The sequence below is a fragment of the Centroberyx affinis genome, unplaced genomic scaffold (assembly GCF_046629955.1).
Source record: "Centroberyx affinis isolate AG114_WGS23_722 - 3 ecotype Tasmania unplaced genomic scaffold, CSIRO-AGI_Caff_v1 ptg001245l_1, whole genome shotgun sequence".
Classification (NCBI taxonomy): domain Eukaryota; kingdom Metazoa; phylum Chordata; class Actinopteri; order Beryciformes; family Berycidae; genus Centroberyx; species Centroberyx affinis.
Window position 1 is genome coordinate 284,976 of NW_027279756.1, and position 18,229 is coordinate 303,204.

General features: G+C 46.3%; 1 protein-coding gene across 1 annotated transcript in view; it reads left to right on the forward strand.

Moving 5' to 3' along the window:
* Positions 1 to 18,229, forward strand: part of l1cama (L1 cell adhesion molecule, paralog a) — a 46,697-nt gene that overhangs the window by 11,722 nt on the left and 16,746 nt on the right. Inside the window, exons 2-5 of the mRNA XM_071524861.1 lie at positions 13,726 to 14,091; positions 15,298 to 15,312; positions 17,158 to 17,260; positions 17,820 to 18,022. Of these exons, the coding sequence (XP_071380962.1) occupies positions 13,953 to 14,091; positions 15,298 to 15,312; positions 17,158 to 17,260; positions 17,820 to 18,022 (460 nt within the window). The 5' untranslated portion in view covers positions 13,726 to 13,952. The remainder of the gene's footprint in view (positions 1 to 13,725; positions 14,092 to 15,297; positions 15,313 to 17,157; positions 17,261 to 17,819; positions 18,023 to 18,229) is intronic.

Genomic DNA, 18,229 nt, shown 5'->3' on the forward strand with positions numbered 1-18,229 from the left:
AGGAAGCAGGAGGGCGTTTCTAACTAAAGAAAGGAGGTCTATTATCAGTAACCTTTTAATAATGTTGATTGTACCATTAAAGTGTAATCCTGCTCAGGGGGATGAGCCGAACTGAAGTGCGAGAATGTGGAAGATGGGAAGACAACGTGGCAAGATAAAGAAAGAAAGATATGGGAAGAGAGAGAGAGAGATGGGGGGGGGGGGGGTCTGTTAAAGGAGAGATATCCTGTAGCGATTAAAATGTCACTGAGTGCAGAGGCAGATGCACACCTGCCATGCACATGCAACAAACACACTCAACACACACACACACACACACACACACACAGAGCTCACCTGCATCCTCTCCGGCTGTGTGCAGAGTGACTCTGTGACACTAATTACATAACAGGAAGAGAGCGCATCCCCAGACACAGATAGTAGAACTGCCTGCAGACTGAACTGACATGATTGAATCAACATGTCTTCAGCACAGCAATGACTTCATTCTCCAAGTGTGCCGTATGTCATCCATCTTTATTCCTCATCGTAACTCTCAGTCTTTCTTTGCGCTCACCTTAGTAATAGGGAACGATCTCTTCTCCCCCCCCCTTTCGACTTTCATTTTTCTCTCCTTCATCCCTTCAGTTTTTCCTTCTCTCCCTCTCTGTAACTCTCTTCCCCAGACAGTCTGTGTTTTATTTATGGCTGTGTATTGAGTGGTGTCTTGACCAGCCTGTGGTTTAGAGGGCCACAACAAACCAACAGTAAATGTTAGTGACAAGGCTGTTACTAGCTGTGCTGACATCATACACACTGGTCCTCTCTGTCGGCTCCACGCACACACACACACACACACACACACACACACACACACCTCCGCAAGTGTCAGAAAAGCTGGTTCCCCCTATCAAGTTTAATAGAGGAAAACATCTTTGAGGTATTTTTGGAGCGTTTGAGACATTTCGTCTTGCAAGTGCTGTATTGTTTGGCTCGTTTTGTGATGAGTTGGCCGATGCCAGTGTAGTTGGCAGTATTTGCTGACTGGCTGTCTATGTGTCCTATATAGGAACCAACATGGTCAGCATGTTTAAAGCATGGTCCACATGCTTGACATGATGATGATTAAGTTATCAGTCTTCATGGCAGAGGGTTATGGCGAACTACAATATTGCCACCGGCCCCTTTCACCCATGAGAAGACCTTTGAGTGTGTGTTTTTGTGCGTATTGGGGGTTGTGTGATGTGTTTATGTTCGTGCACTTCACTGTGTGTGTGAGGATGCACAAGTGTGTCTAAAGCTGGCTGCGTGCCTCTTTATTTTGTGTGTGTGTGTGTGTGTGTACAGTGTGTATGTGGATTGTCAGACCTTGTTGGTCTAACTCTGTATGAGAAGCTCATCAACTGGTTCTTTAGCCGCAGGGAAAGGTCACCACAGCTTCCTCTGTATCCCCTTGTCCCCCCTCTCTCTACTCTGCCTGTCTCTCTCTCTCTCTCTCGCACTCTCTCTCTCTCTCTCTCTGTCTTCCTCTCTTTCTCTCTCACTGGAATGGGGGCCAACCCCTTCTGTCATCTCTCATAATTGAAGCAAAGCGGGAGGAAAAGATAGAAGAGAGACTGCGGAGCTTTGGCCACAGCTGGGCCTTCTGTGAGGCGGCAATACCCCAGGAGGGAGAAGAGGGGAAGATGATGGAAGAGGAGGAGGGGAGGGGAGTGTGGAAGAGAAGGAAGAGAGCTGCACAAAACAGTATAAACAGAGAAGGGATGAAACACTTTTTTTTTTTGCTTATTCACTCTATACCCTCTGGATGGGAAAATGCAAAAACAGATATAGTCGTCACTCCCTTTCCCTGTCTGATGGGAGAAGACACACACACACACACACACACACACAGACCGATACAAACACAGACGGGGCGGAACAGGTTGTCTGTTTACTTTCTTTCATATCGTGCCGTGTTGAAAATTGGTGCGCGTTCCGGAAAATGTCGTGTCCTTGATCTCTTTGCACCACTACACAGTGGTGCGTGGAGGGCTGGAGCCTGTGTAGCGATGTACGTGTGTGTGTGTGTGTGTGTGTGTGTGTGTGTGTGGGGGGGGGTGTTGGCCCAGACCGCAGCAGAGACAGGGCTGCGTGCCTCAGATAACGGCGCAGCCTTTGATGGAGCCTGGCCCTCCTCTGTTGGAGAGGACAAGCCGCTCCGCCTCAAATAGATTTCCGCCGTAGACTCCATTGGTAATGATTGGATTTAGTTACGGAGCTGAAACGGTTTGCTGATGATAATGATAACAGATGCGATGGGAGTTAGTCAGCCGCTTAGGGTCGGGGGACTATATCGATGCTGTGCCAGTCTGTGCAAATTTCCCTTGGCTTCCACAGGCTTGATAAGAGTTGATGGCAGAGGTTGATAGGATGCTACCTGTAATTGCATTCTGTATGATCTAGGCTGGCTGGTTGTAATGAAGATGTAACGCAGGACAGCTGGAAGACAGAGTTCCATAGGTTTCCTTCTATAGGGAAGGAGAAGAAGGGGAAGAGGGGGAGGGGTGGAAGAGAGGAGTGCAGGAAGAGAGTGAGGGGAGTTTCATGCTGCTGAGAGTGATGCAAAGAGCGAGAAGCAGTCAGCAGGGAGCGGAGAGGAGCGGAGAAAGAAAGAGAATAAGAGCGAAAGAGAGAGAGAGAGAGAGGAGCGCAAATAAGAGATAGACTTTAGGCGAAGACGGCAGTCGGAAACGAGGAAGTCTTTCAAGTACAGATAGCATGTAGACATAACAGGGGAACTGGAGAAAGCCAGAGATGGGGAAAGAGCGCAAGAAGGAGACGCGGGAGACGAGAGATGAAGGTGGAGAGAAGAAAGTAGAGACAGATGAGCAAGAGAATGAGAGAGAGAGAGAGAGAGAGAGATAGGGAGTGGGGAATGGGAGGAGGATGAATGTGTAGGAGGGGGAGGGGAGAGAAATATTTGCTGTGTGCGGCTGGGCTGGAGTCAGGGGGTTGTCATGGTGATAGTGGGGTGAGAAGAGGAAGGGGAGGTGGGAGTATTGACACCTAGACTTGGTACACACTGCTGAAATGAGCACGGACACACACTCACACACGTACACATGCTATTACAAACAAAATGAGTCATGCATAACGATACCGATCTCCCACCTCTTAAGTAAACACACACACACACACACACACACACATACACACACACACCTTCTTTCTCTCTCACACACACACACACACACACACACAGGTGGTGCCTACCAATGAGCTAAGTGCAGCATCCAAGCCCCGTAGCTTAGATCACCATGCAAAGTCTGTCTCCCATGTCTCTCTGACCTCTTTTATCCTCACTCAACTCTATTTGAATGGCAGGCAAATCCCTTTAAACTGACTTCACTTGCCAGACAATTACCCAAACCATACCATTCAAGTGTGTGTGTGAGAGAGAGTGTGAGCGAGTGTTCACAAATCTCTTGGCTTGGCTTTATTCCTGTGTGTGTGATGATGGAGCGACAGGAACATGCAGTTACAGCTGGATCGAGATGAAGACTGATGTGGAGAGAGGCAGCAGCTCTGGTGGGGCTACCAGCCTCTGAGCCTCTGCACACACTTGTATAATAATAATAATAATAAGAAGAAAAAATAAAAAATAATAATCTTACTAAGTGTAGCACTTTTTGAAACAAAGTTACAAGCTGCTTTACATAGAATAAAACAACAGCAAAAAAGAAATACAGCAAATGCAAACATAGAAACATAGAAAGAAAAAAAAAGCAGCAGCAAAAAGAGAATGACCGTATTGGACACCTAACTAATCTATAAAATTGCAATATCAATTTTAGCAGTTAAAAGCAATTTTATATAAATGAGTTTTTAATTTTAATAATTTAATTTTAATTGTGTCTTTAAAGGAGATAGAGAGTTAGCTATTTGTATTTTGTCAGGTAAATTGTTCCATTAATAACCTTTTGACTTTAGTCTGGACTTGGGAACAGTGGAGACTGGAGAGAGCTTTGTCTGTAGATCTAAGACTATGCTTTTGTACATAGGAAGATAAAAGCTCCATTATATCAGGCTAAGCCATTTATTGCTTTAAAAGTAATCAATAAAATCGTAAAATGGATTCTAAAATCAATTGAAAGCCAATGTGAACTGGTTAAAATGTGGCCCAAATGATCTCTCCTGTTAGTTCTATTGCATTCTGGACTAGTTGCAGACTAGAAAGAGTTTTTTGATTGAGACAAGAATACAGGGAATTACAATACATACACACAAAAACACAAAACCTCTTTCTCTTGTATTCTCTTCTGTCTGTCTCTCACTCATTCTCATCCACCCACTCTTTCTTTCCAGTCCATAGGCATTTACTAGCCGTTTAGTGGAGTTGTATCTCCTGCCTCGTCCCCAGAAGGCCTAGTATTTGATTAGATCAGGAGCACTTAAGGGGAAGTGCTGCTTTTGCAACTTTTAACAAAGTTAATGGAGTTGCCAAGAAGCAGTTGTCTGAGCTGGTTAATCATTGTGATGATGTCAATCACCGCATGAGCTGTTCAAAACTACATCTTCTCCGCCCTAATCAAGTCAATTAATATAGAAATATCTGATTGATTAGGCTAGTGCTATTTCAAGAGATCCTTGGGTGTTTTGTAATCATTGATAATTTACATGTATTTCTCTCATTTCTGCTTTACTTTGATGATTCTTACATTACCATTCTTACGAGTGTTTGTATGTGTGTACATGCTTGCGTATCTGTGTGTGTATGTGTATGTTTTAATTATCCTACTTTTTGTATGTTAATGTGTGACTCTGCATGCCCCCGCAAGCCCAGCATTGGGCTCAGGAACAAACAAATCCAGCCACTTTCCCACAGTCGTTGAGCCACCGGGGCCTTTCCATGCAAATGTGTTAGCCAAGCTCTGTGTCTGACCTTGTCCTGCCAGCAGCTCATTTCCCTGTGGTGGTGGGAGAGGACTGACAGGGATTACATCCAACCCAAGAAGACCTTGACAAATGTTTCCAGCAAAATCTAAATCTTACCACTGAGCTGTCTGCAGGGAAGCTATGGGGCAAAAATTTACCTTTATGAAATATTACAAAAACATCCAAACTGTGCACAATGTCACATTTGAGATCTTTTCTGCCTGAGATATTTTCCCGCCATGATGTTTTTTCTTTGTTCTTTTTGATTGACAGCGTATCTGTGATGTGACAGATCTCAAACGGTGTCTCGAACGGTTGACCTGTTGTGGAGGAGAGCCGTAGGTCATCCATCACACACACACAAAACACACACGGACACACACCCCTCCCCTCTCCTCAGGGCGTGGCGTGCCGATGGTCCCTGCGGAGGGCGACCACGTGTCCTCGCGTGTCACACGAGCCGCTGGCAGCTGTATTCTCCGGCGCTATATGGGCCACTTATCACCTGACCCAGGGGATCGCTCCCTCCTCCTCCACCTCTCTCCGTCTGCTGCATGACTGACTGCACAAACATCGCTACCTGCAAACAGCCAACACAAAACCCACCCTCACCTACGCTCCTCAGATGATGCAACAACACACATATGCTCCCATTCACACCTGGGACATTTCACCACCTCCTCTCACTACTTCATGTCTTGGAGGATCTTAGCGCTTTTTCTTACGCTGTTTTCCTTCATGTTTTTTTATGTGTGCATGGCTGACTTGAATAATAACGCGACAGTACTGCACACAGCATGTAAATGTTTATGTTTTCTGCTCTTAGGCATATGCCATAGTACGGCTATTCAAGCATCTACTTCGGTGCTTTCATAATGTCATGATTGTTTTCCCTCTAGTGCTGTTACATGCTGTTTGTGTTGTTGGTCTGCTTGTCGTCTCCAGCAGTCTTAAGCTGCTGTCTCTGGTGTCAGGGCGAACACTGGAGGATACTCTACTGATGTCAGCTGTTTTCTACTGGCCTGCCTGACACACAGACAGACTCCATCTTGATACCATACACACACATACAGTATGCACACATGCCCACACACACATATGCACAGAAACAAAATCCTCTCCTTTTCACCCGTCTGATCTCCCTCTAGATAAATGCCCATACACACACATTTACTGAAGGATCTCCACTGAGCTCCAAGCAGCGTTATGTCTTCACAAAGGTAAAAAAAAAAAAAATGAAAGTGACAGTAAAGGTGAATGTGCGTCTAAATAAGAAAAAAAAAAGAGCAAGGCAGTTAGCTCCGGAGCAGTGGGAGAGAGGAGGGGAGGCTGACTGCGAGAGATAAAAAGAGAGAGAGAGAGAGAGAGAGAACTGTAGGACAAAGCAAAAGACAGAATAGGAAGCGGGGCGGAGAGGGAGAAGGTCACTCCTAATAGCTCTTCCGCTTAATTTCATAATGTCATGATTGCCCCTCTTTACCCTGGCTAACGGCATTACCTCTCTGCTTTATGTACAGTAAGCCATTCTATCACAGCAAAGTATAGAAGCACATATATACGAGACAGCGTGTACATACGAGTTTCTGCACTGAGCTCTTTGTGTGCATCGTTGTGTTCCTGATTTACACAGCATTCGTTTACATGCCCAATGATGTAAGCGTCCATGAGTGTGTGTTTGTGCGTGCTTGTGTGTATCGCGTCTTGTGTCTTCTGCATGGCACCTTGGGTGTGTCTGTAATTAGCGAGCTTTGTGCTACAGGCACAAAATCTGACTGATGCTGCTGCTAACGAAGCAAATGACACCCACAGGCAAGAATGGGGCAGGGTGTGGAGAGTGTGTGTGTGTGTGTGTGGGTATGTGCTCGTTTGTGTGTGTGTCTGTGTGTGTGTGTGTGTGTTTGTGTGTGTGTGTGTGTGTATATACATGTGTTTCTCACTCAGTCTACAGAGAATATTTGATTTAGCTGTTAGAAGGTTTTTTTTTATTTCATTCATACTCGCTGAGATGCCTTTTTGTCTTTTTTTTGTTCTGTTTATTTTTCCAATGAGATTGGGCAGTCTGCTTTCTTTCTGTATCCATCAGATTTAGATTACAGATAAAATGCAAGCAAATGGAGAAGAGACATTATATTACTGTACTGGCCAGATTTTTAATACATTTAACCTTGCTATAAATGTATAAGTGTATATAGTCATGATTTTAACCACCCAAACACACAAATCTCCATTCTGTTAGATATTTTTTTTTTTTCCACATACGCTCATTTCCTGTGACTAATTGACTGACAGGCGAGCCTAAGCAAATTACCTTATAAATTGTGTGCTAAGTGAGCAGCAGCTAACATGCTAGAAGCAGCGAGAGAGCTGGAGGCAGCACTCCATCTGCAAGACTGGCTCCATTAACTGACAAGGGATTAGCTGACCTGCTGACACACAGCCTGATCCTGACTGATACACACAACACGCGTGAACACACACACATGCACGCACACACACACACACACACAGCCATTCAGGGAACCCGATACACTCTATTACACCAAGGCAACACTCCTGCTTTGTGATCGTTATAGGCCTTTTACTGGTCACTGATCCCATATCCAAATCTCTCTCTTCCACTTCTCTTGTTTACGGTCCACATGTTTTATCTGCCTTGTTTTTCTTTCTTTCTCTGTATTTTAATTCTTTCTTTTTGTTCTTGCCACCCTTCCTCTTGCTCTCTTTGTTTTCAGTTTCTATGAATTTTTCAGACTTTTGTTGTCGACTTTCTGACGACCCCCTTTGATCTCCCGCCGGTGTTGCCCTTCTTTCTCTCCGTCGTTCCTCCATCCCTCCATCCCTCCATCCATCTCTCCTCTCCAGCCCTCACGGATGTCTTAATGAGTCCACTCCCTCCTCCTTAAATTATTCACCACTTCTTTTATTCTACCATTCCCATTGTGTCTTAAGGGGAAAAACATCAATAAATAAATCAAGGCAGCGGTACCTTTCTCTACAGTCTCGGCCATAGGAGAAATGATTGTGTGTGTGTAAGAAGGAGAGAGAGTGAGAGAGAGAAAGAGAGAGACATACAGAGAGAGACAGAGAGAGAGAGAGAATCTTGTACCTCTGTTTTGTCTTTATACTCCCTTTGATTCTCAGTCTGACAAGTCTGAAGAGGATTTAGCCTTATAAAGATCAAAATCCTTTGAGTATTTAAGCTGTAACTGAGATGCTCCCTGCCTGTTCCCATGAGTGTGTGTGGGTTTTCGTGTGTGTGTGTTGAAGGTTCACATGCCCACCTGTGTGTGTGTGTGTATGCGTGGTATATATGTGCAGACATCCAGTATTTGTACTTATGCATGAATGTGTGTGAAGGTGTGTTTGAGAGACAGCCTGTGTGCGTGTGTGTGTGTGTGCACCAGCAAATGAGTGAGTGTGTGTACGTGCGTGCGCATATGAAGTAAGCGATACCGCAAACCGGCTAGTGTCCATGTGTATGAATAACTGAATTTGTATGTACAAGGGGGGATGCTGTGTGGAGACCCTGTTGTCATGGCAACCAGGATAGAGAGAGTGGGTGGCTGCCCCCACCCCTCCTCTGACAACCTTTATTTTCTCCAGCTTTTTGTCACTCCAATATTAACCCCTAACCCTTGACTGAACGAGAGGGAGGGGGGGGGGGTTGTCTTCATCGGAAGAAGTGCAGGATTTGGAAAATGAAGGAAAGACAGCCTGCATGCTATCACCCCACTGACACTAGTGGGAATTGTAAAGTAGTAAATGGTGGAGCTTATGCTAATAGCGGTATTGATAAATGTGCTGTCTGTGTACCCTGATTCCAGATAAGCTGTAGTGCTGCGGCTTTTTTTCTAGTAAATTTCCATTCGGAGTTGACCGTGGATCATCGGTCTTGAGCCACACGTTACTTGGCCTTTTAAACAAGGCGCACGGCCATGAAGGAGATATTGGTTTCACACTCAGCGCTGTAAAGCCCCTTTCCAATAAAGTTGGAGATATTGAATTAATCAGCCATATTGCCTATTGTCCAAGGCAGAGTGCTAGTGCTGCAGTTTATTAAATTGACAGAGGAGAGAAAGCGTTGAATATAGAAAGAAGAGAAGGAGAGGAGAGGAGGATGGGGGGAATATGAAATGTGTTGTGAAAAGTGATCGGAGGGGGAGTGGAAGAAAGCTTTTAGTGTCAGCTACCAAGGGGGTTGAAAGAGTGGAGGAAGAAGATTGATAAAAAGGTGACAAGAAAATGGGCACTCATCGCTCTTTGGCAGTTCCTGTTATACGGCTGGGCTCCTAAGCAGAAATACTTTGAGAAAACCTGAGAGTGGCTTGTAAAAAAGGCAATCTTCTCCGCGGCGAATGATAAAAGACATGTCTGCGTCACGTAGCGAACTGTAGAGCGGAGCAGAAACAGGTAGCCCGTATTATTTCACATGATTTGTGGTATTTTTCTGCCGTACCGACAAAGTGGGTCTGAGAGTTGTCTCACTGCAACAGGCTCATGCATTAAGTATGATCCTGCCAGAGAGAAGAAGAAGAAGAAAGGAGGGAGAGGAAGAGAAGCAGACAGCCAGACCAAGGAAGCCAGGTACGGACGGACACCATCAGTCTGGGACCAAAACCAAATGTATGGCGAGGGGCTCATATGAATTATGAATTTGGGTGAATTTAGGGCAAATTGTGCCGACAGGAAAGGGATGCCTATGAATAATTCACTCTGTAGGGGGCCTGATCATCTACCCCCCACCAGCACCCCCCACCAGCACCACCTTGTTCTCCGGACCCCCTCCTCTCTTTTCCCACTCGTTGACCCTTATAATCTCTCGCTCTCCTTCTCCGCTAATACCTAACTCTATCAGTCCATCTCGCTCCTCGGTGAGCACTCTCTCCTTCTCTCTCTGTGCGTCTAAATCGCTCTCTCTCCCTGTCCCTCCCTCTGTGTCTTTCAGTCTGGTGCTTCGGCAGACAGGCGGACACCCTGAGGGAGGAGGGGGTAAAGGGGGGCATGTATTCATTTATTTTTCTCCCCCCTTCCGTCCCACCTCCTCCCCCTACACATCTTCACAGCTGGAGGTGGTTAATATTTAAAAACAAGCCATGACAGGACACAAGACCTGCACACATGTTTAGACATGCACACACACACACACACACACAAGCGCGCACACACACACACACACACACACAAGCGCACACATACACACACACACACACACACACACACACACACACACACACACACACGAAACAGAATCCAATAGTGCAGCATGTTTGATCAAAGAGCAGAGAAGCCTTCAGAACTGATGTTTGCATGACTCACTCTGTTTAGAAGAAATATACGAGGCTTCTTTCATATCAACACAGCAACTCCTCATACTGATACGTGAGGCAATAAAAGCAAACAGTGAAGGTCTCTCATGCATATGTGGGTGGTTGACGCAATGTGGATCTGAATATGTCTGCAAAACCTGGAGCATGGTTTGACTCCTGTGGCTTGATCTTGTGTGTTTGGCCCCCACCCCCCAGTGTTTCTGATAAGAAGGCCTATTCAGCATGTTGCTGTGCAACTGAAAGACCTCAGCACCGCCCATCATGTCTGCTTAATGCTAATTACTACATTTTGCAGGGGAAGGGTGCAATTTCACATGCAATGGGTGACAGGCGGTGTACACACCACACTGCTAGTGCTGCAATTAAATTCTATTAGTGATAGCAACACAAACAGCATTAATATAAAATCTTTCTGTTATTTGTGTTTTTGTAAGCAAAACGCCTCAAAGCAGGAGAAACATGAATAATTTATCGAGTTGCAAAATTGATTTTGGTCGATTTGGCTTGTTGGATACATGGCCTGTTGGCGGCTAATTTCCTGCACTCAGGCTTTCTTGCGAAAAAAAAAAAAAACGCACAAAAAAGCAGACTACGCCCTAAATCTCAACCACAATGCCGTTCACTCTACAACATCTCTTCTGATTGAATGACTTCTGATCACACCCGTTGATGTCGCCGTGGCGATAATAGTTTTTAAAAGCACTCGGAGACAGTGGGTGTCGGGTCAGCTCAGCCCAGCTGCAGCAGCCATCTCGGGCCTGACCTTTGACCCTGTCCAATGAGGCAGGTAACAGGGCTGGGATTGGATCGCTGACAGCTGCACAGCGGACACACTGAAGTAGTGAAATCAGGCATCTGTTTCCATCTCAGTGTCACTCACCCCTGTGCTAATGGAGTGGCCACAAGACTCCATACCGCGCACACAGCCTGGAACTATGTATGTGTGTATGTGTGTGTCTAAGCCTGTGTGTGTGTGTGTGTCAGGCCACATCAGTCTTTATGCTATCAGCATGTTTGGGTGACTGGGTGAGCCTCATTACATGGCAACCTTACAGACCACTCCTTCCTCTCTCTCTCTCTCTCTCTCTCTCTCTACTTCTCTCTCCCTCCTTCTTGCTCTCTCTCTATGTCTCTGCCTCTCTCTCACTCATAGTCTCTCTCTCTCTCACACACTCACACACCCCTCCCAACCCATTATAGTGTTCCCCTTTACTGCCCCCACTCCACAACCAGAATATTCCCTGGCAAGGTCCACCTCCTGACTGGGACCCACTGGAGCATGCCAATTTATCCGTCTGATCTCTTCTGTCAGTCCACTGTAGGTGTGTGTGTGTGTATGTGTGTGTGTGTGTGTCTGTCTGTCTGTCTGCCTTTCTTTTTGTCTATCCATGCATTACCAGCTTTTCTTTGTATGCTACTGTCTGTTACTTATGGGGGTGTTTCTCTTAGTGTGTGTGTGTGTGTGTGTGTGTTTGCCTGCCAGTGCGCACACAGCACACATCCTTTGTGAATTGTGATTGGCGGCATGACAAGCCACAGGGTGCCACATCGTTAATCAGCGTCCCACTCCGCTCCGCTCAGCTCTCCCGCTCAGTCTCCCGCTCAGTCTCCTTGGAGGATGTGCTGATCGGCACGGTCCCACCTTAGATCACATTAACACTGGGACAGGCCTGGTGCTAACACCCTGACTAGCCCCGCTCCATTCATCTACCTCTAATGGCATTTTGGAAAGGCCGGTTAAGACCGGATCACTGTAATTGGGCCCCCTGTATCCCCTCTCCAGAGATCAGCCACTACTAATGCGGCCCCAGTCTGAGAGAGGGATGGCAGGAGAGCGAGAGAGAGAGAGAGAGGGAGAGAAGGCAAACAAGAAGAAAGGGAACGAAGGATCGTTCATTGATTGGAAGGGCTTGCGTGTATGTGTGTGTATGTGTGTGTGTGAGTGTGTGTGAGTGTGTGTGAGTGGATGGGCTGGATTAGCGTCACAGCTGTCACCCTTTGTCGTCCCTCCTCTTCCCCTCCTTCCACATCCCTCTATTCCTCCCATCACCTCTCTCCTTCCCTCCTTATTCCACCTCTTTCTCCTTCCTTCCCTTCACCTCTCCCTCTCTCCTGCTTCCCTCCTCCCCTCCCCTCCCCTCCCTCACTCCCTCCATCAACCCATTCCTCCCTCCCTCCCCACACCCCACCGTTCCTCCCATCCCATCTTCCCCTACTGTCCTCTGCTCCCTCCCTCTCTCCCTTCCTTCCTCTCCTTCCTTCTGTTGTTGTTGTGCCATGCTTCTGACAAGGCGAGCCACTGAGTGTAATGGCTCATTTAATCCTAATGCTGTTAGTTTAAACCGATCAAGACTAATTCTTGTTTGGTCTTTAATTTCGTCTCATTCGGCTCTGTTGATTTAGACGTATTTGCTCAGCGTGAGTGTGCGGGAGAAATCCCTAAAGAACCCCATCTTCCCTTTTACTCCTTCCAAGCAATCGTTCAATACAGTCTCCACTGACTGACAGGGAGATATTCACGGCAATTAACTGGCCGGCCATTACCCACAAGATAAAAGAGAATGAATGATAATCACCGCTCTCCATCCTCTGCTCTCTCTCCTCTCTTCTCCCTCATCTTCGTCTCCCCTCCACTCTCTAACCTTCCCCCGCTCTCCAAGGTCACTCATCACTCCAGTTTGGCATTGCCAACAAACAGCGCTGTGCGGAGCCAGTACTCCTTTCAATCAGGCTGCCGTGTTCACCAGCCACTGCTGCACTTGCCAAATAAGGCTTCTCTCTCTATTATCCCTCTTTTCTTTTGTCTCACATGCATGTCTCAATCGTGGTGTGCTGTAACAGCTCTTTGTATGTGATACTGACTAGTGTAAACAGTCAGCGGGCAGCGCCACGTGGTGCCGCGGGGGAGGACAGCCCGCATGTTGTGGCGAGCACCGGCTCCAAGGGTACAGATGGAGAACGGATAGCCTCCTGGCAGGGGTGGCTAGCCTCGCTCGCCATGACTGATAGCATCTTTATCGCGCACTTATCACGGCACAATCACCCAAGTACACTACGAACTGTTCAATTCGTTCAGCATGGCCCCGACCGCTCAACCTTATTGTGAACTATTTGTTTGTGTGTCCTGCTTATTATCTGATTTGACACTCCATCAATCTGCATTTGTCTGTCCGCAGCCCATATGGGTGCTGGGAGTGTGAGGCTCTGTTCAGCCTCTTGTTGTGGTATTCTGTCCATCTGTCTGGCTGAATGGCCCTTCCATATGGGCCACTGGTCATGTAATTAACCACATGGACATGTTTTGCAGCGACTGGTTCTGTGATAGACATTGTTGGTGGTTTTTGATACAGTCTGTGTTGTTAATTCTTGATTGGTGTGTTAACTGTATGTCTCTGTCTGTCTATAGGTCTGACCACATGGTGCAGGGTAATTTTTCTCCCATTCTGACACATGGCCCCTTTCTGCCCCCCCCCCCCCCCCCCCCCCCTCTTTTATCTTTCAGAGAGGAGACCAGCAGGAGGGCGTGGACCTGAGCGAAAGAAGGAAAAAAAAGAGAGAGAGAGGAAAAGAAGGACCAAAGAGAGCCGAGGCCTGCCGGAAGAGAGAAATACAGACACACGCTTGCTCAGCACGAGTGTGTGTGTGTGTGTGTGTGTGAGAGAGAGAGGTTGCCCTCCGTGTGCGTTTACGTGTGTGTGAGCAGGTGGGACTTTGATGGGACAGTGAGCAATGCCTCACACGCAGCGACAGCAGGGTGGCAGTAGGGGGCAGTGCACCTCTCTCCTCCCCCTCCTCCTCCCTCTCCTCCCTCTCCTCCTCCTCTCCCTCGCCCGGCCCAGCCAAGCAGCCATACACATTCCCTCCAACTGTGAGTACAGCTTCGTATGATACCATTCATAATAATGGAAGCTGACTGCCTCTATGGGGTTCAAAGAATCTATTTGTTGTGTTAATTGCATTGTTGATTCATCAAAGGATTCTAATAATGATCTTTCATCGCGATTAATTAGTGCAAATGAGCAGAATGAACGTTTCTGTTTCAATAACCTCAATATTGCAGGGCCGGATTGCACCATTAAGTACGACAGACTACAGTAACCGAGCTTTCTTCGGTGAGCTCTCGTTCGAGTCTGTGCTGTGTCTAATTACTTTGTAATTGATCCCCTCATAGAGCATTGATTAGGCACATCATCGATCTGGTTTCCTTGGTGCGAACCGGTATCTGATTGGGGAGTAATTTAATCAACAATTGCGTTATACGAGGGAAATCCAGTGAGATTTTTTCTCCCTCTTTCTCATTTCTTCCTCCCCCTCAGTGCAATATGTGGGCATTAGAAATACAGCTGAGTCTGTGGCCCTGCAGGGAAATTGATCTTCATCTTCTCTGCTGTTGCTGCTGGCCTGCCCACAGAGCCGAGATAGAGAGAGAATATTGTTTCCACTGCTGCTTTTGTTGTTTGCTCTTTATCTAAGGCGAGTCGCAATGAGTCACAGTCCTTCACCACCCACACAGATTGCACATGTGTGTGTACAACGATGCAAATGCGTGCACACACACACACACACACACACACATGTTGTCTAAATGCTGATGAAATGCAGTAAAACACCCAATCTAATTCCCAGAGGGGCGAGGTGACATGGAGGTGAGAAGGGAGAGGTGGAGGAAGGGAAGGAGGAAGGAGGAGCAGGTCAAAGATGTAAAGGTCAAGGTGTCTCCTGCCTTTCAATTAGTGAGCCTCTGCCATGTCAATGAGAGTCACTGAGACAAAGATCAGGATCAATAGAGGAGCTGCGTTAGAATGAGTGTCAGGGAGGCAGGGGTTAAAAGCCATGCTCCATTACAGGAGACATTACACTGCTTTATGGTCCACACACCATAATCGTTGTTCAATTATCAATGAACTATCTATCTATCTATCTATCTATCTATCTATCTATCTATCTATCTATCTATCTATTTATCTATCTATCTATCTGTCTTTCCCTTTCTCGTATTCTTTCTCCTTGTTTACTGTAACTAAGATATTTTTCCCTCATTGTTTTCTTGCCTGCCACCACTATGGAATAACAGACCACATAAGTGATCGTAAGTGCTTTTAACTTTATTGACGTCTGTCTATCTTAATGCAGGTGCTGGCAAAGCCTGGCTATTGTAAACACTTTCGTTATGCCAAGGATTATTCTGGAGCCAGCAACACAATAAAAATCCTCTCGCACTGTGCTGCACTTTAATGAATCTGGCATTCGTGTGCATTGCGCAGTGTTATGCTTGTGTGAAAGAGTGTTTATGCGCCTGTTTCAATGTGTGTATTGTAGCGTCTGTGTAGGAAGTGTGCATCCGCATGTGTGTGAGTATGTGTTATAAGTGAGCATGCGTGTGCACCTGTTTGTGTGTGTGAGTCTATGTTTTTATGCGTGTGTGTGTGTGTGTGTGTGGGTGTGTGTTTAGCCTCATTGGCTCCCACTAGGTGAGATCCCTGCAGGAGCGAGGAGGAGGAAGTGTGAGGAGCTGCTGTCTGTAAGGAGGCAGCAGGGCTGTCAGATCAAAGACGGGGGGAAATAAAGAGGAGTCAAAGCACTAAGCACCGGCTCCTCTCCTCCTCCTCTGCCAATAACAGAGCGGCGCCTGCAGCCCAAAACTTCAATTTGATCAGCTGAGGAAATGGGCTTATTTTCTCTATTGCTGGGAATTCTTTCATTAAATTCCCTCGTTCCCCCTATTCCTCTCTGTCTGAATCTCTCTGAATCCGCCCCTCGTTTGTTTTTCTTCTCTCTATCTCTATCTCCCTTTCTCTGTTGCTCTTTATTCCCTCTCTCTCTCTCCTGCACTCTCATTCGTCTCCCCTGTCTGCTCAGCTCTCCGTCTCCATCCCCTTCCTCTCATCTACCGCAGTCCCCCCCTCCCCCTCCACCCCGCATCTACTGCCCTCCTTTACCCATTTACCTACATAATGTAAATTCATCTCTGACTCCAGCTCTGTCTCTTTCCCTTAGAGTCAAATTAAGAACTCTACCAACAAGTACCAGGCTGTGACCTCTATTCCACTACAGAGGGACTATACGTGTATGAGGGAATGTACTTTACATTGCTGAAGCTAATTGGAAAAAAAAAGCATATACATTTCTGACCGCGCAAGTGTTGAAACCAGAACATAAAAATCTGACACGGGCCATAAAGCACGCGGGAGAATCAAACATGTGGGATCTGTGCTATATTCATACCACACACACCACCATGTTGGTTTTTATGTGTCTGTTATAGAGTCTTTGCTTTATGGCTGTTATGGACGACGGTGACGGAGAAAGAGAAACCTCTTCTGGTGGTCATTACTTTTCTCCTTCAAAATCCCTGCTTCATTTCCCCAAGGCTTTCCTCCCTCTCTCTCTCTCTCTCTTTCTCTCTCTCTTCGTCTCTCCGTCTCTCGGTCTCACTGGGAGCTCTGTGCCATATATCTCTTTTACATGAACTCTCCCTCTTACATTATGCTGTATCAATTTCCTCTCATCTCAACCCATTTTCTCTCACTGCTCTCTTCCTCTCACTCTTTTCCTCAGCCTACATTTCATCTCTTTCTCTGGGGAGTCTTTTTAAGTGATATTGACTGAATATATTTATCGGCAGCTGTTAAACTATGAAAATGAGTGGTGTCTCTGGTTATTCTATACTGTCTGCCTAGCCATTACCAGTGGCTATAGGGATGTGTGTTACATTGGGGTAATATGTGTATGTATGTGTGTCACAGCGGGAGTTATTACAGCAGCATGCAAAAATTAAAGCAGGTCACATGACTGCAGCAGGACATGACTGTGTTTATATTTGCATGCATGTGTGTGTGTGTGTGTGTGTGTGTGTGTGTGTGTGTGTGTGTACGTCTCCTTATCTGACTGATGTTGTGACAGCGCTAACTTGGTGTGTGTCTGCTCCTTGCAGTCAAGAAGCCTCCAGTGATCACCACCCAGCCGGAGTCTGTCACTGTCTTCAGTGTTGAAGACCTCGTCATGAGCTGTGAAGCATCCGCCAACCCTCCACCCATGTTAGTTAGCACATATCAAGCACACACACACACACCCACACACACACACACCCACCCACACACACACACACACACACACAAACGCATACAAATCATGGCTTGTCAGAGTCTGGTTTGAAGATGTTGCATTTGCCACCAGTTTTCCTTTTATATAGCTGAGATCTGTGACCTTACCTCTCCTTGTGCAGCTGACATCTGCATATTAGTATTACATGAAAGCACGGCTTCTTCCAGTGAGAGTTTTCATTTCAACAAAGGATAAATGTCATTAAGCCCTCGAGTGATCTTTTCAGAATGTCTTAGCCGCTCTGAAGTGGAACTGCTCCGATTGCCAAGGAAAAGATTAATATCACAATTACACTGCATAAGCCTCCATAAGACTCCCATCCAAATTTTTGCTGCAGTTCACTCGTTTCCTCATCTTAAACGAGATGTAAGGACGTCCCATGCGTGTCTTCAAACTGCTTTCAAAGAAGAGGAAATGATCATGTGACTTTGATATTTTAAATGAACAATCATTATTCTTACTGATTTGTTTTTTTTTTTGTCTCTGGTCAAGTTTCCGCTGGACAAAGGATGGGGAGGAGTTTGACCCGGGCACTGACCCAGAGCTGAAGGTGTCTGAGCGCTCTGGCTCGTTCGCATTCTATACAGTCAGTAGCAGTATGGAAACTCTGAAGAAGTTCCAGGGAAAATACATCTGCTACGCATCCAACGAGGTGGGGACAGCCGTCTCCAGCGAGGCCATACTCAACACCGACCGTAAGTAAACACTGACTACTGACTGGCCAACCGCTGATCCTCAATGACCAGATACTGAGACCCAGAGTGATCAAATTTTGAAAATGGTTGATTACTGAAATAATCAATTTCAGTAGTGATGGTTCAGTCATGCTCAATGAGTATTGCTCTTCTGTAATCATTCAGCTTTAGCCTTGAAAGAGGAAACGTACCCTTTGAAATAGTATC